General features: G+C 38.6%; 2 protein-coding genes and 1 pseudogene across 2 annotated transcripts; 1 reads left to right on the top strand and 2 right to left on the bottom strand.

The window, feature by feature from the left end:
• Window positions 1-392: 392 nt before the first annotated feature.
• LOC118805110 (C-type lectin domain family 4 member E-like) lies at window positions 393-6,889 on the bottom strand. Its single transcript, XM_036565719.1, has 6 exons — window positions 6,761-6,889; window positions 6,507-6,602; window positions 6,036-6,197; window positions 3,033-3,184; window positions 1,842-1,966; window positions 393-602 (listed from the first exon to the last, which is right to left on the bottom strand). Exons 1-6 carry the CDS (start codon window positions 6,846-6,848, stop codon window positions 449-451), a joined length of 777 nt encoding a protein of 258 aa, XP_036421612.1. The 5' UTR covers window positions 6,849-6,889; the 3' UTR covers window positions 393-448.
• LOC118805136 lies at window positions 3,675-4,401 on the top strand (annotated as a pseudogene).
• A 3,795-nt stretch (window positions 6,890-10,684) lies between the features above and the next one.
• Window positions 10,685-18,790, bottom strand: si:dkey-14o18.2 (neuronal pentraxin-2). The gene is made up of 8 exons (XM_036565530.1): window positions 18,717-18,790; window positions 17,169-17,278; window positions 16,175-16,854; window positions 14,184-14,388; window positions 13,839-14,096; window positions 13,490-13,740; window positions 12,122-12,301; window positions 10,685-10,894 (listed from the first exon to the last, which is right to left on the bottom strand). The coding sequence occupies exons 1-8, from the start codon at window positions 18,788-18,790 to the stop codon at window positions 10,685-10,687; spliced, it is 1,968 nt and encodes a 655-aa protein (XP_036421423.1).
• Window positions 18,791-25,343: the final 6,553 nt, after the last annotated feature.

Raw genomic sequence — 25,343 nt, 5'->3', positions numbered from 1 at the left:
CTCGTCTTCTCAACATAAGGGAAGATCTCTAACTCCAGAATGTTGTTGTTTTAGTATATTATTACAGTCATATATAACAAACATCATCACCCTGTTTATGTCCCTGGCATTCTTCAAAACATAGTAACACCCATGACATATTTGCTATCAGAGCATGCAAATTATTGCTTAAGATATGACTTTTATTGATATGTTGGCTAGATCCTCTGTTTACTGCCAGCAGAAAAAGGTTTACATTTACATTTCACAGAAAAAAGTAGTCTTTAATCATTATTATTAGCAAGTCTTCTGATTTTGAAAGGTAGCAAGTGACAGTAAAGGAAGGTTAATACTTTATTTTATCGCTCATTTCAGTGTTTAGTGAAGAATAAATGATTATTTGCCATGTGTAAGTATCTTTCAGCACAGTCAAGAACTGGCAAGGAATTAGGTGGAAATCATTTTTAACCTATAATACTACACTGCCCTGAGTCCTCTCACAGATTCTCTTCAGACCATTTTTGCAGGAAGATGTGAACCAGGTGGTGCGATAAGAGCCCCCTGGGGTCATTCGGGCACACAAATCTTTATTCTTCCCATTGACAGGGGACCAGTCCCAGAACCTAAGAGGACAAAGAATTTTGCAGCATTGTTTTTGAAGTTACTGTCCAGCATCTCAATATACACCAACCGGCCACTTCATTAAGTACACCTACCTTGTATCTTCACTCTTTGTCCATTTGTTAGCCCCCTTTTACCCTGTTCTTCAATGGTCAGGACCCCCACAGGACCAACACAGAGCAGGTACTATTTGGGTGGTGGATCATTCTCAGTACTGCAGTGACACTGAAATGGTGGTGGCTTGTTAAGTCAGATGTAAAGTCAGAGACGATAGCTCATCTATAGCTACACTGTTTGTGTTGGTCATCCTCTAGTCCCTCATCAGTGGTCACAGGATGCTGTTGCTAGATATTTTTGGTTGGTGGACTATTCTCAGTCCAGCAGTGACACTGAGGTGTTTAAAAACTCCAGCAGCACTGCTGAGTCTGATCCACTCGTATCAGCTCAACACACACTAACATGCCACCTCCACCTCAGTGTCACTGCAGTTCTGAGAATGATCCACCATCCAAACCATGGGGGCAGTTGTGGGCTGGAGGTTAGGGAACCAGCCTTGTGACCGGAAGGTCGCTGGCTCGATCCCTTCGGCTGACAGTACGTGACTGAAGTGCCCTTGAGCAAGGCACCCAACCCCCCAACTGCTCCCCGGGTGCCATGGATAGAGCTGCCCACCGCTCCGGGCGAGTGTGCTCACTGCCCCCTAGTGTGTGTGTGTTCACTAGTGTGTATGTGGGTGTTTCACTGCACGGATGGGTTAAATGCGGAGGTCTAATTCCGATGTGTTCAGACACAGTTGGCTAAAAGGTTCATTTAGAAAAACAATACCTGCTCTGTGGTGGTCCTGACCATTGAAAAAACAGGGTAAAAGGGGGCTAACAGAGTATGCAGTGATACAGATGAACTACAGTTTGAAATTGTAGAACTACAAAGTGCACCTATAATTTATTTAAATTTTATTTAACCTTTAATTTAGACAGGCAAGTCACTGACATTTTCTTATTTACAACAGCAGTCTGGCAAGTGGCTTATCTGGAAAGTGGACCAAAAAAATGCATAAAGAGTGTAGATACAAGGTAGGTGTACTTGATGAAATGGGCTGTCAGTGTATTGAGCCATAATGATCCTGCAAAGAAGTAAATGTATACTAGGAATTTCTAGAATTTTTTAATCTGTTGCAGTAGCACAGACTTTTTTATGTGTGTGTGTGTTTATTGGTAGTATTAGTAATTGTATTGTCTTACTGTTCTGCATCATCTACAGGTGTGCCATCCACCCACAGCCAGGCCCCATCTGGGTTCATATTCGCCAGACCAAGCCAGTACGAGTCGCCTTGACTGAAATCTTCAGCCTTTCTGCACAAGAACTTCTAAGAGGACATTTACATTTATGAAAGAAAGTACTACCAGATAAGGGGCCTTAATGCACTGCATGGGCTGGCTTACCACAGTGAATCCAGTTATTAATAGGCTTTCAGTTAGGGCCTTTTGTCCTTTTTCCTCATTGCTCATATCTTAATTCAGTTTTTAAAGTGGCTACAAGGAAAGTAAAGTTACTGACTCTGTGCTTTTTTATAGACTGTTTCCACATCCAAATCCAAACCATACGAGAATATTACATCCAGTAGTAAACTGTTGTAGAAATACAGTCAGGTCTGTAAATATCTGGGTATTGATTTTAGTTGTCTGCTGCAGAATATTACAGTTGAAATTAAATAATAAATACAAGCTTTATGTTGTGAATATTCACATCCTAATCCTGTAAACAGTGTAAACCATTTTCACACACACATTTTAGGGGCTCAAATGTAATTGGACAGTTGGATACTTAGCTGTTCCATTGCCAGATGTGTGTTATTCCCTCATTATTGCATGCATTTTGCTTACTGACTACTGAAAGTTAAAATGCTGCAAAAACAAGCTGGAACTGAGGACAGCTGCAGTAAAGCCCTGGCAGAACATCACCAGGGAAGAAACCCAGCATCAAGTGATGTCTATGGGTTTCAGACTTCTGGCAGTCACCTATGACTTTCAGACAGCCATCTTGGTTGCAAAGTAATTTACAACAAAGTATTAAAAAATGTCTATATCCTAAAAGGATATTAGTTTGTCTGAGCCCCTTTACAATCAGGGGGCTATGTATGAAAAGTATTTTAATACCTACACCTAATTTGGATGTAAATACCATCAAAGTAAAGCTGAAGCTCTGCGCTGACCTCATATTCGTTATTTGATTTCAACTCCAATATGCTGTGGTGGACAGCAAAAATAACTTTATCAATGTCCAAACTTTTGTGGAAATGACTGTGAATGAAAGCCAGTAGGAAACTGTGTTCATTACACAAATGACTTTACACTAATTAGTCTCACATCATTGTAAAGGAGAAATGTAGAAGTGGAATCCCAAAGCTTGTCTGCCTTGGGTCTTTCTCTTACCTGCTCCTCCTCATTTTTCACAGTAACCAGGTGGCCTCCAACAGACAGGCAGAGATATTGACTGGACATCCAGTCCTTTCGCTCTGGGACAAACAGGTAGCATTTCTGCATGAAGGGTTCCCAGCCCTCTGGACATGGCTTACACTCACGCACTGCAGAGGCATCCAGAATCGGAGGTAAGTGCGTATATTTACCTCCATACACAGTGAGTAATTCTGTGTTATTGAGTAGAACACTTCTCAAGCTGAGTGGCATGATTTGATGTTTAGGAGTTCTGTAGATGTACATTCTAAATCCATATAATCACAAACCTTCACTGACAATTTGATGAAGCATCAATATTGCCTTTTCCAGCCCATGACTATACACATCTGCCTGTAACGCTTACATCAATTTTTATACAATTAAATACATGTTTTTCCTCTTGTGACTATTTACAGAACACAGTGTATTGTTGTATTTGTATATTCAGGTCTGTGTTTAAATGTGAATTCTTAATAATTCTTAGTAAATAATTGAGATGTTGGCAAAGTCATTCAGAGTGGTTTGATATGAAATGCTCTTGTTATGAAACTTGGGAAATGACATGCCATTCTAGAGAAACTTAGCAAGTCAGTCAGTTGTTCACAACAAAAAAGGAATATGAACAGCAGCCAAGCCATGCACATTAGACAACATGAAGGTCCAGTCAAAAAATTCTGCTGGATAAAAGCCCCATACCAGTTCTGTATTATGACAGGTAGTTGGGACAAAACACTGAAGTTCTGAGACACACCTTTCTCAAACCTCATGCTGACACTGCCAATGCCAGAGGGATGCTGTTGTGCTGATGTGGTGTATACTATGGCTGTGGTGGCGACTGCAGAGCAAGGCCTAACTGTAAATCAGTTGGAGAATCAGCCGTGAGCATTCTGTAGATTCACCATTAAAACATCTGCACCTATGTGTGGCTGTCTTTAAAGATAAACAGAATAAACTTACTGGCTTTGCACTGGGTAGCATTGAGAGGCCAGTGGTCATTCATTACATTAGCCCACCCACTCTGGCCAAGGATGGCTTCATCATTAAGTGTCACAGATATAATGGAACCAACTCTACCATACAGCAAGATATTAATACTGTCATTGCCATTGCATTTCACCAGGTACATGGCACACTGGCTTCAGTGGGCCACTTCAGTTTCTGGGATAGTGACACTCGCACCAACCTGAAAACCTCAAAGCATCTCAGTCAGCCAATCATGGATTGCTTCTTCAACCACAATAGAAAAATCTTCACCTACAGTTGTAGCTATAATTGGTCCAAGGGACATGAATACTACAAGCCTGATGATCCTGTCACATTTTGGAAGACTTGCATTAGTGTATAATTACAAGAAAGAGTGAGAGACCCCTTGTGACTAACATTTGGAGAAATAATGTTGGCATTCTGTCTTTTGTATGGACCGGTCAAAAAGGGCCAAACTGCCTCTGTGCAATTCTTGAGTCAAACAAAAAAAGCCATGCTTCAGTGCTCTTGATGTGCCTTATGTTGTTGTTGCTTTATACATATTATAACTGTGGTGATAGGAAACAGACATCCAAAGCATTTAATGCCTCTAAGGGTGCATTCAGACTTGGCAAGTTTGGTTCAATTAAAACAAACCCTGGTGCTATTGCTCTGTTAGAGCTATTGAGAATGCTCCCATCTGAACTCTGGTGAGCTCCAAAAAAGCAAAACGAGACCCCCAGGGCAGATCTGTCTCAGTTCCCTTCAGAATGAACTGTGGTGCAATTCACTTGAAATATGAACACGATACGGACCAAAGACAGAATGAAGCGCCGCTTCGTCTTTGCATAATTTCTTTGGTACATTAAATAGATGATTTTCTGAGGCTGTTTTGACACATGCATTTGTTTTTATTGTTTCTTCATAAGCTCTATAACTGTGATTATAGAACATATAGGCCTAGTTTTGGTTTCAAAATAAGGTTGAGGCACATTTAAAGTAATTACAAAATACATGATATACACTTTTGACTGCACTCATAAATTATATTATATATTAAGGTGCCAAAGTTTCTCCATTTTGTAAAAGTAGTAATCCACTCGAGGCTGTTACAGGGATTTCACCATAGTAATGCAGGGAGTCTCATTACTTATTGATTTGATAACACAAGACAGACAAAACAAGACACAAATAGATCAAACGAGCACAGATAGAACAAAGAACAGCAAAATTCAGAACGTTCAAAGGACAGTACTTCAGTTATTGTAAGTCAAAATCTACATAATCAGTTGAATAGGTGTTATGTTGTGACTTTTGTTTACATCTTTTGGTTTGATTGTTGAATATGTTAAATATGTTAATAAAAACGGTAAGTGCACCAGAACAAAACTCAACAATGTATCATTTTCTGCTTTGGTCTGTACCATGGGAACCAAACTTCAAGTATAAATGCACTTTAAAAGCTTGCTTACATAAAACTATTACATGAAATGGTTACAAAAATGGTGTCTGATATCTGAGACTCCCAGTTTCTAGGATAAGGATTTTAGATTTTAGTTTTAAGATAAGGTTATGTTAAATACATTAATGGCAGGGAGGTACATGTAGGGCAATGTGAGGGAAAGTGGTACTTGAAGAAAACATTTTTTTTTCAGATTTACCAGTATTTCACCATTATCAACATTACATATAAAAACTCAGAAGACTCAGAATGTTGGTTCACTGGTCATTTTGGATAGCAAATAAAATGGGTATATTTGTGTAGACAACCTCTGGTTCCTTTCCCCACCACTATAAAGAAATCTGAGTCAGTGAGTTTCTCTGCAGTGCACATCAAACCACTCTGAATGATTGTGTTTACATCCCATTTTATGCAGAAATATAGAAAAGTCAGTGAAATTCTCCTTTAATGTACAAATCTGTGCTTTCTGCTTATTATTTGTACGAAAGCGTAAAGGTGAAATTATGGTTCCTAGCTGAAATAGCAGTATATCCAGCATTGTTATCATTACTCACAGTTAGAGATTTTGTTGGTAGTGCAGTGTTGGTTAAGCGCTGGATACTTGTGGAAGAGGTTATTGTATGAGCGGTTCAGAGCGTCACACTTTCCTGTTAAGTCTCTGAAACGGCCCTCCTGCTCAGCCATCTGTCCCTTAAACGTGACAGTGATCTGGACCGCTGCACAAAAACAGGATTATTTTCTTTTTTAAGCATAACTGAAAATGCACAAACAAATATTGAAAGTAAAGGTTACACAAAAGTGAGTCTATAAGTTCTTCTAAAAAAAACTTATAAAGGTCATTTTCACTCGTTTGACTGTCAAACCCCTTTGTTTTTTTCTTTTTTGTCCTTGTCTCTTTCTGGCGGATAGCACTGTAGCTAAAAGTTAGTCGTCTCAAAAACTCAGGAAGCAATCAGAGACTCTATTGCTTTACAAAGTGAAGCTGCACATACACATATTCTTGCACATAACACCACTGTACTCACAGTAAAATGCCTGTAAAAAGGAGATGACAGCTAGCAAGAAGCAGAGCAAAGCAAAGTAGTATGTAGCAGTCCTGTAGCAGTTCCCAGTCTGTTTATCTAGAAGAGAAATAATCGTCATCAATGATACATTGTCTATCAATGTAGGACATATCTACTCTATTTATAACAGCTGTAGGACTCAAGACAGATGTCCAGAACTTCAATCTTAATTACCTGGTGAAACGCAATTATTTTCATAACAAGATATTAATTACCTTTGTTAGGTGGTATAAGCTCTTCCTCCATTTTGACCGGCATATTCGGCACCTGATTCCCGTGATCAGTTTGCTTAAAAATGGCCATAACCTTGAGACAGAGCCAGTGTTTCTAGATGTTCTCTTCTGGAGCTGAAATTCAGAGACGCCTAACAGGTCTTATCAGTTTAGAGCACATGCAAACTAGAGTATGAAATGTTTTATTACTTGCAAGTCATCTACATCCCTTTCATAAGCTTGGGAATAAGAGGAAACAAACTTGAGTTCATTTCATAGCTGTCAGTGTAGTGAGTGGCCTATTGTTCTTTGATTGTTCTGTAAAAATAAAGATTGCAGATAAACAAAAACACCTCTCCATTTGTCTGTCACTGCATTTCTACTAAAAAAGAAGAGGATCCTTCTTACCAATAAGAATGAAACATTTGAAGTTTGACTGGATGAAAACTTTTCATTTTTAATTTAGAGACTGTCAGAGATTGCACGATGTCTAGATTAGTATGGTCTTTAAAATGTAATCAAATGCACTTCTGTCCTTTTCATGTATGTGTCTACAAACTATTCAATGTGTGACCCCAGTTTGACCAGTGGATGTCACAGTGTGCACATAATCCAGTACTAAATGATGTTGGTTTTGACTGCTAGTCAGCAGCAGTTACAGTGGAAGTACTATTTGCCAGAGCCCTTTCTTGACAGTGGATAATCACTGGTCAACTAGGACAGTTACCACAGGATTTGAATGCATCCAGCATCACGTGGTTCTTATGTGCCTATCAATCTCACTCTGCATGCAAATGTCAACTAGCCTGAAATTTGAGCAGTGTTTTTACATTCTCATAGAAACAGCCTGGAGGAATAATTCCTGAAGTTAGGTTGTACTACTAGGTGTCCAGTCTTATCCACAATGGGCCGGTGAGGCTGCACGTTTTCCCTCAAAACAAGCTGGAGCACACCTGATTCCCCTTGTTTAATTATTTGGTTTCAGTCTTCAAACTGCTGATCATGTAACGACGACGATGATGATGATAAAAAAAAGCCACAGTAGGTCAAATTAGGTTAGAAATCGACACAGATAAGTCTTTAAGATAAATTGACAAATATTAATTGCTTTTTACCTCTGCTATCGTCACTAACCTAGACACATTATACCTTTACCTCATACTGTTTTGCTTGAAAATAACAAGATTGTGAAAAGTTAGTTAGCTGATAACAAACGTGATGCACTAAACTATGTTAAATGTTTTATACCATATCTATACCTATAGAATGGAGAATGAGCTTGATGCCCTTTTCTGCGACGCTTCCTATGTGATGTTAGCCATGCTTTGTACTGTTTGCTGTACAGCGTGGTGCATCTGTCCGGCATGCACTAGCCTTTAGCCAGCTGTGCTAGTCTCTCTATGCTTTCTTCAGTCTTATCAACAGATAAGAAATTCTGAACGAAACATAAGATGCAGGCTCTTCAGTATAGGGTCTTATGATTCTAAAATATGAGAATGTGTAAAGTTAGAGTGAAGTTAATATGCTTAATAAAGATGTTCATTACTATTCAAAAATTCTCATTCCTATGAATTATGCCATTCTTTTTTCACACAAAAAGGGCATGAGCAATTGAGCTGTCATTGGACCACAAGCTAAATATTACAAAGAATCCAGCAATAGATCTCAGCTTTGCAACACTGGTTACGATGAATGTCATCCACCATCTGTACAAAAAATGTTCTCTTCAGTAACTCAGCATTACTTTACTTTATTTACAAATAGATAATAGAATAAGTCTCTTGTTTTCTTCATGCAAGTTAAACGATTTAGCATACAGTATTTGGCTTACAGACACTGAACATGTGCCCAAACACATAAGTAAATAAAAATAATAGAACAGTATGTACATCCATGAAAATATAAAGGTGGTAGAAACTACAGTGTAACGTATACATACAGAAATACATACCAAAGGCGATTAAGAGATTAAGCAACATATTTATAATGCAACCCATGTTCTTGAAAATACGTTGTAGTTCATTTCATTCCTTAATATAGTTATTAAAACCTTTTAGCAGTAGGTTTAAATAGTATATGTAAAATAAATGAGCAAAATAAACAATAAAACAAACAAATACAAAACATGACTGTCTGATCTGTGCATGGATATCAGATGTCTCTGATGTGAGGGTTGGAGGGAGTTAACATGGCGGAAGGGTTTGACAGATTTACGTAGGGAGTTTTTGCAGACCTCATGGAAGCCAGCATGCCGTTGAAGGTTTTAAACGCACAGTCTCTTTTTACCAGAAAATGGTGCCCAGCCTATTGCCATGGCAACAACGAGCCCCATACCTGGAGAGGATTCTAAATGTCATTAAATGCAGTCTGACTCTTGGTAAAACTGGGAGACATAAACATTGAAAAGCAATCTGCTTGTTACATGGTCCATTTGTTCCACAGAATTGGACAGTGAAAGGTGGGCAGGAATATGTGAATTCAAATCAAAACACATTGTTTGCACATAAAAACATATAAATAAGAACCTCATTTTAACATACGTTAAAAGACAGTTATACATTCAACCTTCATACAGCTCTGCAGCTTTTGTAATAGCTTTAGTAATATTTACCTATAGCATATGCTTATATTACACAGATTATATTGAACCCATTTCCCACAGAATACAAGTATCAAAGTGCAACATAAAGCTATTTACATAGTTTACAGTGACGTGCCCCCAAAACCAGTGTGTTACAGTGAATGAGGAAGAGAGAGAGAGAGAGAGCAATTGTGAGCTCATATACATGGGCTGCATTTTAAAGAGGAAGAGCAAGAGATAGAGAGAATAAATCAGAGGGCTCTCTACGTCTGTTTAATCCTCCTTTAAACTATGTTGCCATGGACACCTCTGCATTCTCCTGCGGCTCCTGGCTTGCTGGCATGTGCATATGCAGACCCATTACAATGGCCAACCTGCTTTTAGTAGTCGTATACAAATTTGCATGAAATAAAAATATAGGATTTGTACAAAAAGTGCAAATTTCACTCCTTTGAGACCCCTTAAACTGTATGCACACAAACACATGCACATACAATAAACAATAAAAGCCTAGTTGAAAAATGCCCATGGTTAGATGGAAATGATAAGTACATACATAAATATACATGCCTTTTTTTGGTCTTTCGTTTTCTTGCGATACATTCATGTTTATATAAAAACAGTACAATACTTTTCCTTTTCCCAGCAGTCAGAGCATACATCTGAACCAAAAGGAGAGAAGCAGGCTGAAAGAGCACCTTGGATCGTAATCTATTAACAGAACTAATTGAAGTCTGGTTTTGATTAAAAAAATCAGTAACATTTATGAAACATTTATATCAAGTAAAGTTAAAATAGGCCTCTAAAACTTTGTTGCTGCCCCATGCTGCTCAAAGCAGCGTCAAGGTCTAACAAAAATGACAATGTTCTTCAATTCACATGTCCCAACTGACCATTACTCGTCTGTGCATCAGTTACGTTTTCCTTTTCTTAGAGTGTTTTGTTTATTTTCACCATAACTAAAAAGGATAAAATTTAACAGTATGGTATATGTTGGTTTTCTGAGACACTTTAGTGTATCAGCGTACAGTGTTTAATTTAAACACGTCTAATAAAGTGCTTGGCTAAATTCCCAGGGCCTACTTGGACCCATTTAAAAGTAGCAAATCCTACAGCATTAGACTGGCTTGGATATTGCTTAAGAAGCAGTAGCAGCATTAACAGCAACAGTCACAATGCTTATATTCATCTCCATCTCCAGTCCCTTGACTATTAGAGTCTCTGTGAGCCTCTATTTTTGTTGCAGGACTTGCATGGAGAGAAGCTTGTGGTTCAGCAGAACACCATTGGATCCAACTTGTTTGGAGGTGTTCTGTGATTTACGGTGAGCTAGCCTTCTTGGACTTTTAATGACAAGGGTCAAATGGATATTTGGTAACCCCTCCGTGGAGTTCGACAATGGGCTCGCTCCAAGTGATGACATCTCCGGTGAGGTGGCTGGAACAAGAAGCCTGGTTGTAGATCTCCTGAGAGGTAAGGACACGTGACCACAGCTGCAGGTCTGACATCTCTCCCACAAAAGACTGTGTGGCATCAAAGCGGCCACCCAGAGTGTCCTGATATGATTAGGAAGGATATAACAAGGCAGAGCATGAATAGATTTGTTGTATAATATCAGGATAGTATATCAGCAAGAGGTTTTCTGTTACTATGTGCATAGCCCTTAACCCCCAACCCCTTAAACTTTAAAGTGGGGAGTACACCACATAACTTCTGCATAAGTGCTTGTTGGGTGTGCAAAATGGACCAGAAGTGTCAAACTGGATTCTTTCAAGGCCACAGCTCTGCAGAAATTAACTTGTTCCCTCTTCTGACAGTTTTACACTTCTGTACTAGACGAATGGGTTAAAAAGAGGGTGTCACATACATAATGAGTTTTGGCCATTGTGAGATGATACAAACAAAACTAAAACTGGACAGGGTTTGTTTGTGCTTTAATGCTTAAATGAATGTGTAATGAAAGTGATTGCAAAGGATTCTTCTTCATATGTTGTTAAGATACTTGTGCATTTGCCAAAGTTTGGTAAGAAGTTCCTCCTCCAATGCAAGTCACTGGCCATCTCACACTGTAGAACTTATAAGTGTTTTCAGTGGTAAAATCAAACGTTTCAAAATATCGCAGCGCCACCGATCACTCTGGGGATCGAAGGGCTAAAGACTGACTTGTTTCCTTTCTTACACCACTGTTTTAAGCCCACCCTCACTTGCTTTGGATCAGGCTCCTGTCCTGGAAAATCGCTTTTGATTGTCAAAACTTGTCAGAAGGGGCAAATCGAGGTTGAAATGTAGCCAAAAAATTGTACAGTATACCTCCAGCTTAAGGGCTTATCATTTATCATTCCTAACTCTGATAACTAGATAACCTGTACTTAATACTTTATAGTAGTTACAGTGTAATAAGTCTTAAGATTCATGACTAAATAATAAACCTCAGTTTCCAGTAGTTAATAGTTCAAAATGTTTTTCTGAATATATAGTTTGTGAAGAATGAGGAACATGGACGTCATATGCATATTTGCTCTTGTAATTTCATATACTGTACTTTAAGAGATCCCAAATTGTGAATATTGTAAAATATAACCTGGTAGTATGCTTTAAGGCCCAATACATACTAAGGCATATTATTCAGTAACTACAGAGACTTCAGTGCAAACTCGTTGAGCTATTCTTAGGTTATAGAAGTATATAATAAAACTTTGGGCCTGCTGACAGGCCGTGGCCATTTAAGGGGTTAATGATCAGTTGAAGAAAGCTCACTTTTAAGTAGAACTCTTTAATGTTACCTGCTCCTGTCCCAGTATAAACACTCCCCCTGGTTTTATGGGATGCCAGGGGGATAGATTTTCCCCAGAGCCCCTTTTCACTCCGTCTTGATAGGCCTCCCACACACCGTCACGAGTTGACCATGTCACACACAGATGATGCCACTTACTGTCTGTTAGAGATAGGGGTAGAGTCACAGCCTATAAGAGAGAGAGAGAAAGAGAAGAAAACTCTAATCCATCTTTTCCTGAAGAGAATCACTGTAGTCAGTTGATTAAATGATTGTGAAGAATAGAAGTTTTGGCTGTGAAGTGGTGGTTGATTAAGTGATTAATTTAGCAGTTGAATTCATAAATTTTTAAAGTTTTGTCCTCGAGTGCAACAGTCTTGCAAAATTAAATGTTTTTCTTAATTTATATAATGATTCAACTCAAGATGGACTTAATATTTAGGCAACATTAGGAATAAAAGATTTTAGAGCAGAAAGCACACTGAACAGTGCAGACCTGTTGCCCTCCATGAGCTGGTGAACTGTGCTCTCATAGCAGTGGCCACTTCATTTTTAACAGAAACTACATTTAAAAAATGTAAGACTAAAGAAAGAATATTTCAATAGATCAGTGATCTGCCTTCCTATTTAACGGAGGCTTGAGCAGTTTCAGTCCTGGTGGACCATTTCCTCTGCAGTAACATACATGGTTTAATTCAGTGGTTCTCAAACTTTTTTATCTGTGACTCCTTTTGTGCATAGCAAGTGCCCCCCTCCCCCTTTAAATTTACTTGATGGACTAGAACTTGTCTTGCCAGCTTTCTCCACAGCTATCAATGACCTGCATGTACAAAAGAGGTGGTGCTGATCTAGACATTACAGATTACTCATTGAGTGGGTGCAGGATGCCCTTTTCATAATGTTTCAAAAAGTCTACCATACCACTTTTGTAGGTATGACTGAAGCAGATTTAATAAACTGCCAGAATTACAAATGACTGAACAGAAATACAACTCCTGAGATTTTTTTTGCTGTCCCCTTAGTGCCACCCGGTTTGAGAACATTTAGGTTTATGGCATTTCAGAACTAGATGTCATTAATCACATGTGATTGAGTTCCTTCAAGAGGCTTTGAGCGCCAGCAGTGAAAGGTGGAACTATTTTTTCCCTTCTGTTTATAGAGACTCCTGACCCCATGTAGAACTAGAGGGGAGGGTAAGCTGTGGGAAAAGCCTGTGTCTGGACAAACAAAAGCTGCTGAAGACTCTTAATCTATTTACATGCATGCCTGTACCATAGCTGTGATGTGGGGTTTACTGAAGTTCTTAAAGCTGAATTCTGAACATAATGTCAGAAATTGCATAATTACTGCATGATATTTTCAGTGACTATGTTCTTACTTTGTCATTCACAAGTAATTCCATCGGATTGTTGCCCCATTCAATCAAGACAAGCTCATTAGCCTGACCAGGAACAGAGTAAGAGAAAGGGGTGCCAAGCCCTGGCCCTGAGCCCCCCTTCACCCAGAGGCAGACAGTCAGGGCAAAGATCTCATTGAGAAGAGTGCGCTTGATCCGGCCGTACATGTAGTTGGTGCGCATGGGAAATCCGATTTGAAAGGCGTCAGGATTCTTAGGTTTCTTGTGGGTCCCTGTCAGGAGGCAAGAGACTGTTAATGACATATTATTTTGCTGTTCAGCTGTAACTGTAGCAAAAATAACATGAGATTTAAATTGTAATTCATATGACCTGCTTCCGGTGGCCTGTGATACAGATGGCTGAGCACTGTGTCCAACTTGTTGTGGGCCCCGCGGGCTGGTGCTCTTGATCCAGTTGGTTTGTGAGGGGTCCGGGCTTGGTGGCCATGATCATCATTGCCGTGGTGACCATCATCATGGTGGTCATCATGATGGTCGTCATGGTGATCGTCGTGATGGTCGTCGTGGTGGTCGTCGTGATGGTCATCGTGATGGTCATCATGGTGGTCATCGTGATGGTCATCATGACGTGTACCGTGTCGATCATAGCGATGGCCGTAATAGTGATTGTAATGATGGTCGTAGTGGTGGTCGTCATGGTGGTTTGCATGGTGATTTTCATGGTGATCATCATGATGATCTCCATGACTGTCATGATGATTTTCATGGTGATCATCATGATGACCGTGCCCATGGTTGTCGTGGTGTCCATGGTCATGATGATCGTCATAGTGGTGGTGGAGCTGCTCTTCTAATGCATTGATTTTGCGCTGCAGAAGGTCTCTCAGGGAATTTGAATAGGTGCTGGAGGAATTCCTTGCCTACATGACAATTTAAATAGAAGAAGAAGAGAAAGAGTGAGGTTGTTACAAAGATTGTTCACAATTTGCTCTTCAAAACGCTGATTTAATGTTGTGACCTTTTATCCTATCTCAAACGATGTTTTAGACCTGCAGCTATTGCATATGAGAATATATACAAAGGTTCCTGAAAGTAGGACACCAGGATGACTCACGCATTCATACATGCATCTCTCTGAGCTTCTTATGAAAATGGAATTATCATAAATGCTCCTCAGAATTTAACAACACATTAAAATCTCAAGCATAAACATGAGGCAGAAATATTGTAGGTGGAAGCTAAACGTGGAACCTTAAATAGATTTTCTCATATTTGTTAAGCATCTGTTCCCTAGAAATAGTTCAGGAACTCTGTTTGTGACTGTTTACCATAATTGCATGTATGTTTGGCATTCATTATGTCAATATGCAGATAATCATGATGACATTTTAAGCCAGCCCCTCCTTCACTGTCAGCCTCCTTCCTCTGATTAGTCAGAGCAAATCCGGCTTTCCTCAAGGCTATAGTACACTGCGATTAATGGCTTATCAAGGCAGATAACACTAATTGATGGCGATGGTGGCTAGCATACCACAGAGGATGGCCACTAGTGCACCAATACTTTATAAGAAAGCATTCTATAAGAAAGCATTGTCTTATAAGTGAGGCTTTTTTTGTAAAAAAATACTTTTCATTATAGTTCAAATATTTTTTAAAGAAGCCCAAATTGGTTATATTCAACCAAGATATTTGTTCTTAGAGCCATAATTCAAAGAGATGTGTGAATACACTAAAACATAACTGAGAAACTCTTGCAATATCATGCCAACTAAAGGACTAAGATTCTAGGAGTGTCTTACTGACTCAACTTTATTTTCCCTTCATTCTGCCTTAGTGTAAACTTTTCTTTATTTACCTAAAAGCTTTACAGTGAGACAACTGTCAAAACGTAGGTAGTGTGTGAAGTGTTCAATCAGTGTACTATATAACAATGTTGAGCTTCAGTGCTGTGCTATTGGAAAACAAAACTGTATTGTTTAGAACTTTCTCCACACTGCAATCAAAGTCAGCTTCAATTTGTTTATTAGTTAAATGAAGACTAACTCAATATTCTTCCAATATAAATGATCCAACAGCCATAAATATCTACGGTTTCTAAAATTCCACCCATGAATCATTCATTGTTGAATAAAAGATACTAATATACTAATCCAGATTCAGCCTGTGTTTTTACTGCGTTTCTTTTGATGTCTTTCCGTTCAGGCTTGTTTGTTTTCAGCATTTCAAGGTGCTCTCCTGAGGAAAGGACTCAGCTAATTAAATTAATTAAGCCAAGCAAGGTTGCCTGAGAGGAGGGGGGAAGGCATTCAGTGATGTTTTGCTGGCACCGGATGCTATCACAGCATGTGTTGGAGAGCTAGGACACTGTGCATGTTGCACTTCCCTGGGGAGCTTTTCAGGTTAACTTGACAGAGAAGTAATATCTCCTGAGGAAATAATTTGCTTGATGACATTTTGTAAGTGAAATCACAGCTGTATTTCCACTGATTCATCCCTGTTTTTGTCCTATGCTGTGTTCATGTACAAGCATGAGGCTTCTCTAAATCATGCACCAGATTTGACCAATGAAGGGTTTTTTTGTCCATCCTCTTGGACAAGATGTACTTTGTCAACTATTAAATATTTTATGCGTGCAGTGCATCTTAATAAAGTATCAACGTGTCTTTGGAATCTAATTAGCGCTTCAGTTCCTTCTGAAACCCTTACCTGTAAATTCTCCAGCCTCTCTTTTAGAGCCTGCAGTGTCTTCCCTGCCTGCTCAGGGGAGAAACTGTGTTTACCCAGATATGGTGACTTTCCTCTATGATGGTCATTGCGGTGCCCATTGAGAGGATAATGGGGATCAGAATGATGGTCACTGTCATAGTGATGTGTGGAGTGGTGAGAGCCATGGTGTGATGGGCCATGGTGATCATCATCGTGGTGCCCACCTGTACCCCTCCCAAAGCCCTCGCAGAGTGTCAGTTTTGCTGTCAGCTCTCGTATAGTCTCTCGCTGGTCTAGGATGGTCTCCTTCTGACGCACTAGGCTTTCCCTCAGGTGGAGAATGGTAGCCTTTGCCTCATCAGACATTCCTCGTCGACTGCTGCTGCTTCCTGGACTATTGGGCAGCGCACCATACTGTCCATTGCTGTGTCCATTGGCATGTCCATTGCTATGTCCATTAGAGCTAGGCCCATTAGTTACACCACCTGGGGGAAAGCAGCTTGGGTCAGCGTCTGCAGGTATGGGGGTGCAAACTAGCTTGGGGTGAGCTCCCCAATCGTATTCTATTCCTGGCACACTGCAAAGTCCCACTGAGGGCATCATTGAGAGGAGGAGGATTGGGAAGAGGGGGAGAGGCAGAGGACAACGTCCTCGGAGGATTCCACCCCTGTGCATGTTTTCTGAGAAAGGCAGCAGCAAAGGCAAAATGGCTCTGTTTGTGTCCTTAACCATCATCAATCCCTGTTTGCCTACTCTTTATCGTTGGTGCGATGTGCACCAAGAAGGTAGATGAAGAGATCCATTACTGTTAACTAGAAAACACTGTGTTTATCCACATTAAATCCTTTAAGGAGACTTCTGCAGTCAGACAGTATTTCCGTTGAAGATACTTCTGTTGGTCATAATTCCATCAAATATAACATTACAGAGTTCCAGTGTCCAAAATCACATTCCAGCATTGTGATCAGACAGAGCAGAGGTAGGTGTGGTTTACTTTTTTCCACACCCAAGGTGAATTGTCCTTTGGCACACCAAATCTCCTGTGTTTGGCAACCAGAGTAATCCTTCCGGATTCTGTCAATCCGTGAGGCCACCAGCGTACTCCTACAGGAAACACAGAAGACACATCAATAAGAATGGATCCTTCCCCTGAAAAAAATGGGACAACTTTTGCAGTCAGAGATGTCTCCGTCCACATCATTCATGGCAAAATGAAACCAAACAGGGACATGGTCTAATGGTATAGCATAAGCCTAAATAGTACAGTGGCTTTAGCAAAACAGATGAGCAGTTTTTCTTGGAAAGGACCGCAGCTGGATCATAAACAACTCCGTTCCAATTATCAAGTCAATCACTCATCAGCACTGAGTCTCACTGAGCTAGTCGCCCGGCCCTGAGGTGAATGACGCTAACAGCTGAAACCCCCCCTGAAAACTGTAATCAGATTACTGCTCTTCCAACTTGATACAAATGATGAAGGATGGTTTTCAGCATAATGGAAGCAAGCAAGCAGTTCACAAAGCCTGCAGCAAGAGGTAACTAATGCGGGGGACACAGTACACAGGGTAGATGACAGGCTACTGCCAGAGGTAATCAGTGAGGTTTCAGAGAAAGCCTTTATACTAAGCCTGATGGTAAACATGGATGCAGATTTTTTTACTAGATGCATATTTGGTCTTCAGCAGCAGGCATCCTTCCAATTCCAAGTTATAGGTGTGTTTAAAGCAACTAATTTTGTCCTTAACCAGACATTGATGTGTACTGACAACACATTTTATATTACTCTAACACAAAATGTGTTAAAAAAAAAAGAAAAATTGGGTAACACAGGTATTTGTGTTATTTAATATGTCACTTTTTAGAGTGTACATTTCTTAGCAGTTGTTCAGGCTCAGCTCCATCTATAACATCCAGTAAATATAGAGTTAATGTTTCAATTTATATAGAGTTAATAAGTCACGTTAGCTGTTCAGTTTTGTAAAACTCACAAAAGCTGTTGTCAGCATGTTTCCTATTTGAATGTAAGCAACAACAGCCTGTTTGTAATCACTATAAAAACGCTTTTTTTGAATGGTAATGAATGATGTCTGGTATAAGAATCAGTAATTTTGAGCCCTCAATTTGACGTAAACAAATTCAGCAAACAAATTTCTCATAGTGACTTGTTTAGTTAGTAAGTTTGTAAGTAGCTGAAAAATAAAATCCACCAAATAACAGAAAATCAGGTCCAGAGAATCATGCTCAGTACAGTGTCTCATATGGCACTTTGTGAACCTAGAAGGATCCTCTTCCTGAGGATCCACCACATCATAGTGTTCTGACTAAACTGTCTACGTCCCAAGGTTGGCTGGCTAATAGGATCTGGAGGGGATTATTGGTCATGGCGGATTGGCTTGGCACGCCACCAGTAGCCTGCAGTATTGTTGTGATCACACGTGTTGATGAGACTGGGTGGCAGTCTGCCCCTGCCAGCCAGTTCGGAACCACTCCACCTGCATGTGGCCCAAGGTCTTGCCCCTCCTAACTAGTATGCTTTTCTCACGCTGTACAGCACACCACCTGGGCCTGGTGACCAAGCAGCACCCATGTCACTCTCATGTGACTGAATGCCCACATCTAAGATTGTCACCTTTTGTTGTTTTTGGCTTTTTGTTGCTTTTAATGAAATTTGAGCGTGTAAAAAATCGAACAACTTATAGTTATGCTTGTTGTAGTACTGCTCTCATCCAGGGAAGACGAAAACTGCACCTTTTACTTGGGAATCAGGCAAAAAGAATCTTTTTTTTAATTAAATCCATATTAACATTCATCTGTGGGATCACTGAGATGAACCTTACTCAGTACTTAATCCAGTGTAAAGCAGAATCAGGCTAAACCTTGATTGTATCTTGTGAAATAAACAAATGTCAATGAAAACTATTCTGGCTTTACAGGCTTCATTGATAAAATGTATTCTTTTATGGTATCAACATTTACTCATGGACAGTTGAACCTGTCTTACCTTATCATACTTGCCTCATACTATATTGTTGTCATACCAAAACCTTTATTTATTTTTAATGCCATTTGAAAACACCTGCTGCCATTTATGTTAATATTTCAAATGAGTGGATCAATAAAAATGGTCTGAAATTACTTAAACAAACAGATCTGGTTACCTGAATGTTCACTGAATGTAAGAACATTTTTTCCTTGTCCTGTAAATGTTTTGTTTTGATAGCGACAATATAAAAGTCCCTTTTGCTGATCCTACTACACAACGCTTCAAATTGACTTGATTCAAATACATTATTTCCATTGGTAAAAATAAATTACATAAATACAGTTATTGTCAAAAGTCAGTAAACTTAAAGATGACACTGTGTGGACACTTAGAATCATTTTCAATACATCTTCATGATTAAAAGTTTATCAAATGATAGGTTGATATTTATGGATATATAATAAGACCTATTTATTCAGGTACTGTAAAAAATAAATGAATAATTTAAAATTAGAGACCACGATAGAATAACAATATTATTTTTTCTTTGCTGAGAACGATGCTGATGTTGAAACCTTCAGTATCTGCTAATACTGTGAGTGTGTGCTATTTCAGGACAGATTTGTTACAGGACTGTATCATATTTATTCTTTAATAACAGGCCTTTGCTAAGATCTACAGGCAGCAATAGTCTGTTCAGTACATCCTGGACTGTTCATTGCATTTAGGATGTACTCAACAGACCACTGCTAAGATTTGCAGGCAGTATTAGTCTGTTCAGTACATTGTGGACTGTTCATTAAGTTCAGGATGTACTCAACAGACCATTGCTAAGATCTACAGGCAGCAATAGTCTGTTCCCTACATCCAGGACTGTTCTTTAAGTTATGTTTTTACACAACAGACCATTGCTAAGATTTACAGGCAGGAAGAAGGCCATTGACAAGGCCTACAGGAAGCATGTGCTTTATGCAGATTTTGGTATTCAGAGTTGAACTCAGGCCGTAACAAGGCCATCACCTAATGTGCCATGTCGTTGTGAGGGCATGTAAAAAGCAGTTCACTAAAGGTACTGCCTCACAGAACAGTACTGGTTATAAATACATGTGTTAAATCAACTATTACAGCAGAACTTGAACAACATCTCAAAACAGAACAATTTCAGAAAAGTTTATTACTTGTTACCTACTGACATTTTAAACAAAGACTGATGGGTTTCATACCAAAACACATTGTAGACCACTTTCAAGAATGTCCTTTTTTCCCATTATATAAATTATATATAGTGGGCTTCACACATAAAAAGTGCTATATTATGATTAATACCACCTTTATTATAGAAACAAATATAGTTCAGCTATTATTGTTTTCAAAAACTTATACTCAAAATGTTTACAAATGTATATACAGCATTTTGGAATAAAGCTGTTTATACAGACATTAAATGGCTATTGGTAGGATAGGCTAAACTGAAACAATAAACGCTGTAAACAGTAACAAGAGAATTTCTCTTTGAGAGATAAAACATTAAACAAAACAAACCCTTCGCTGATCACTACTTTCCAACAAACATAATTTAGACACAGTATCACTCCCATTCAATCAGTTGCATTTACAAGCAGTAGGTCATATGACGGTTAAAGTTTGCTTTCACAGCTAATTTAGTTACCAGAAGCCCAAATCAACACAATTATGTTCAATTAAATTTCCACAGCCCCTTTAACAAAGGTGCAAAAAAACAATCTCATCTCTTTGTATACACTGATAGCAAGTTTTTCAGATATCCTAACTGTAATTCTTAAACAACCTGTTAAAAACAAAAAGTTGTTTATGTAACTACAGTGAGCAGTTTCACCTGCTAAGTAGCATTTCCGCACAGTTAGGCTGATTAACTAATTCTTACGTTAGCAAAGTGCGCCATATACTACACAGACACGATGTGGTGACTTTAAATTCAAATACAATGTTATCACACAGGTCACTGAATTGGTAGATTTCAAAACGTTTTCAATTAGCTCTACAAGCAAGAATTATTGCAAGTGGGGAATAAGTTTTCCTACCTGCTGTCAAGCCATGGAGTCACAAGCTGGCTAGTCCAACTCAAACGCACTGATCAGATTGAAAGGGATTTGCTTGAGGGGGATAATTTTAACTCCGTCCTCCTTTCTCCCTCTCTTCTGCCCTCCCTCCCAGTCTTCCTCCCTCCTTTGCTCTTACATGCTCCAGACCTTTTTTCACACATTCCTTCTGTTCCCCACATTTCTCTTTTTATTTTGTGCCTTCGTAAAATGTGTTCTCTGTTGGGGTATAAAAATCCCAAAGCAATTCCAGACCCGGCATGAAACTCTGAGAACTGCATTTGTTGAAACAAATGGAAACCATACAGCTGACATGGCACTCCAGTAGTTGTATATAAAACATCCTATAGACATTTCCTTTGTGTACAGTGTAAAAGTTGTTGACATTACCATGAGCAAGTTTGATAATTCACCACCATATCATTAATGGGACAAAAATCCCATTTCATTCCATCTATAGACAAGTTTTTCAGTTATTTTTAGTACTGAGAATGTAATGAATTTACTGACATTTTATCACAGTTATTGCCAGATATAAGTAAACTAAAAGACATAATTGTGTTTATGTAATATATTTTATTCACATGGGATGATGAGTGAATTGTAATGAATTGCAGCAATATAGACCAAACCTAAAATACTTGCAGTACTTCCAACTGCTCTGCACATTCATTTTAAAGTGAAATAACCTGTTTGAATATCGAGAGTATTTTATATATCTAGAGATAATTTTCTCATTACCTAAAAATGTGATAGAAGCAAAACAGACAGACAGCCTACAGCAGAATAAGTATCAGCCAGTTTAAATGTTATTTGGGAAAACAGTGTGATAAATCAGTGATTTAAAGAGCTGAAGTGTTCGAAATTCTTTAGATTTGTTCACGTAGAGGTGGAGTATTAAGAGAAAATAAGCCAAAGTTTGAAACAATAAATATTTTAAACATGTATAGTAAAGCACTCTCATTTATTCCAAAACACAACATACATGTTACATGTTTCCAATAGTCTCACATGTATTTGTGTAATGAGAAAATATAGTGACGGGGAACATGTATTCAGATACTTTTATTTTTGTTATTTAATATACTTCCAGTTCATAGATCACACAGTGTACACACATAATGTCTTCTGACTTTGTACTTATAAAATGAATAAAAAGGTATGTATTCATAAGCATAAAGAAAGACTTTAATGGGAAAATGAGAAACCAGATGAAAGGAACATTCATACTTCTTATAAAGCCATTACTAGTAATTACAGCTTGAAGATATCTAGAATAAGAAGTAATTAGCGTTTTGCAGCATTGTGATTCAATTTTGTTCCATTCCTCATGGCAAACTATTTTCAATTCCCCACGGTTACAAGGGTCCCTCTGTTGGACTCCCAATTTCAAAATCCTCTATATTCACTGGGATTCTAGTCAAGAAACTGGCTAGGCCATGCAAGCATCTTTCCCTTTTTTAGAAACCAGTCTTAAGTTGTTTGTTGTGTTTGTTGAAACATACGTCTTCTCCATTTTACATGGGGTGTAGGAACGGAGATGAGATCAGTGGTAATGATTCTTGCTGCTTTCAGGTCATCCTGCGACTCTTTTTGAGACACTGCTAGCTTTTTTCTTTCCTTCCTCATCATTGGTCAGAGAGAAATTTTGCATGGCGTACCTGACCAGGGACGATTAGTTGTGGTTCCATGAACTTTTCACTTGCATATTTTCAAACCACTTGTATTGACAGGGGTGTTGAAGGTCTTTGCTCTGGCTCTGTAGCTCTTACACCTGCTAAACACCTTCCAGATATTTACTGAGATGTAAAGGCTGGGATAGGTGTTAATGCGTCAGTGTTAACCACTATTTTGCACTCTGGCCAGGCCTAAGCATGTTTCATAACCCAGATCTCTGTTGGGCATCTCACTATTTTTGTCGACTGTGGCACTAAATATAGCTCATCGATGTTTCAATGCTGACCCAAATCAACCTGATTATAACATAACACTGATGCAAGACATCTAACGGACTTCAGACCCGTAAAGTGGTAAAGCTACCTTGGCAAATTGGCTGATGTAGAGAAATACTAGGGATGAGCTATCAGTGTACTTATGGTGTCTTTGTACAGTCAGGATGTCCTGATGTGATCCAGTGGATCAGGATTGAAGCTGATCCATGTGTATTTTAACAGTATGGATCTTGACTATATTAAGCGTGTTCTACTTTTGACCCTTCTATATATTCCCTGCTCTCCATTTACTCCACTGTTGTAGATTTGTTGTAAATGGACTTTATCCACAACTTGGAACAGTGAAGTTGTTTCGACTGTGCCAGTGTTTCCACTGTATTTAAAACAGATGTCTTTCGTTAAAACACTTAACTAGCTGCAAGTAAAATGTAAGTTTAGTGCTTTTATGGTTTGAATGTTTTTTGCTGCTTTCTATGAGTGGCATCTCTCCAGATGCGTAAACAAAATACACTATCGCTACATTTTTCACTTGCGGATTGTAACTGGTATAAAAACATTCTGCTTTACTGGTCATGCTGCGCAATTATTAGCTATATTCACCTGAGCTTAACAGATACACTGGATGGCTGATTTTAAGAAGCCACATTTTTAAAGTACCAGCAGGAGTAAGTGACTTTTTAGTCTCAGCACTGAACCCACAATCTCCCTATAACAGAGCAAAACCTTAGTCACTGGGGAACACCATACGAGGCACTCCCTGTTTATCACAGCTATACAGGCGGAAATGGACCATCCAGATTGTTACCAGAATAAAGTTCAAAAGTCAGTGTTTATCATGCTGTGAAGGTGAAGTCACAGTGGTAAACTGCTTTCGTCCCAGCTTTTTGGAATGTCTTGCAGGCATTAATTTGAAATTATCATATTAAAAAAAACAATAAGTTCATAAGGTTCATAAGGTTAAAAAAAAAACTTTTTACTAATCACTGATTTCTGTTTTTGTAAGCATTTCAAATTCTGTCCCAACCTTTTTTTTTTTGGAATTAAGATTTGTACTTGAAGCGTGTGTGCACTGTCTGTATTATCTATGAAAATGCAAATATCAGATTAGATCAAATATCAATCAGTACTCAGGATTAAAGGACTCTGATCAGAGTGGGGCCTAACAAATGGTTTAACTTTCCCTAGTAAACAAGCTAGAAAATGCTTGCAAGCATGAAACAAGTCTTCCTAATATGCCTCAAACGTGTCATTTTATATATTATGACAGCTCTTTTGCATATAACATCTTTTTGAAACAGTGGTCTGTATACTTAGTAATGCACTGCACTAATGAATGAATATGTATATTATCCAGCAAGTGCTTTTATCTCACCACTAGCAGCACTCACATGTTGACATGAATACAAATTATACCTTGCTTTATTTATTTATTTTTCCTATATTTAATGCACCAACAGTCATTTTCAGTACACTGGAGTACATACCACGTATGACCTGTTTTGCATTCCTATATGAGCTTGACGTCATTCGTGCCAGAATATAGACAATAATAGTTGTTTCTGTGTCACTCTGTGTCAAATCAGACAGAATCCTGGAGATGTGTTGCTGTATGTCTCAGATGTTTTGTGTTTTGTTGAAGCAACATCGACGAGATATTATAGTTTAAGCACAAACTGTGGTATTAGACACACTCTATTAAAATGGTGTCCATAATACTTAATATCACTCAAGTTTTTGTGCTGAAATTTACATTTTTTCCAAGTTGAGGACCCCATAAGAACAAAATTAATCTTCTGTGGGATGGCAGGGAATTTAGACAGGGATGACAAAAGGTGTTTGTCTTTATCTCCACCAAATGTAATGTGGATGGGACTCATATTTCTGGAGGTATTAAACCGCAAACATGTCTTCCCAGATAAAACATTTTTAATTAGTAAATATTAAAGTTTTCAGGAGAGTAGAAAAATGTGATAATGTTAAAATTCAGATTAAATACTTTATAGACTTTGGCTTTAGGTCACAAGCAACAAAAAAAGAATAAAACCTGAGAGACACAGCAACAACCCTATTCTGAACTGACATGGAATGATTCTCCTGCCAATGCATGTGACGTTTGTATCTCAGAATCACCTTATTAATTCCTTAAAAATTTGTTT

The sequence above is a fragment of the Colossoma macropomum genome, unplaced genomic scaffold (genome assembly GCF_904425465.1).
Source record: "Colossoma macropomum unplaced genomic scaffold, Colossoma_macropomum, whole genome shotgun sequence".
NCBI lineage: Eukaryota > Metazoa > Chordata > Actinopteri > Characiformes > Serrasalmidae > Colossoma > Colossoma macropomum.
Note: the sequence above shows the minus strand (reverse complement) of the source record. Positions and strands in the feature narration are given on the sequence as shown.

Coding starts and splice junctions, on each gene's coding strand:
- si:dkey-14o18.2 (XM_036565530.1), bottom strand. CDS start 18,790: ATGTGGGCATTCAGTCACATGAGAGTGACATGGGTGCTGCTTGGTCAC. Junction 12,302..13,489: donor AATTACTTGTGAATGACAAA/GTAAGAACATAG, acceptor TCTCTCTTATAG/GCTGTGACTCTACCCCTATC. Junction 10,895..12,121: donor TTATACTGGGACAGGAGCAG/GTAACATTAAAG, acceptor TAATCATATCAG/GACACTCTGGGTGGCCGCTT.
- LOC118805110 (XM_036565719.1), bottom strand. CDS start 6,848: ATGGCCATTTTTAAGCAAACTGATCACGGGAATCAGGTGCCGAATATG. Junction 6,198..6,506: donor CTTTTTACAGGCATTTTACT/GTGAGTACAGTG, acceptor GTTTTTGTGCAG/CGGTCCAGATCACTGTCACG. Junction 1,967..3,032: donor TGAAAAATGAGGAGGAGCAG/GTAAGAGAAAGA, acceptor ATGTCCTCTTAG/AAGTTCTTGTGCAGAAAGGC.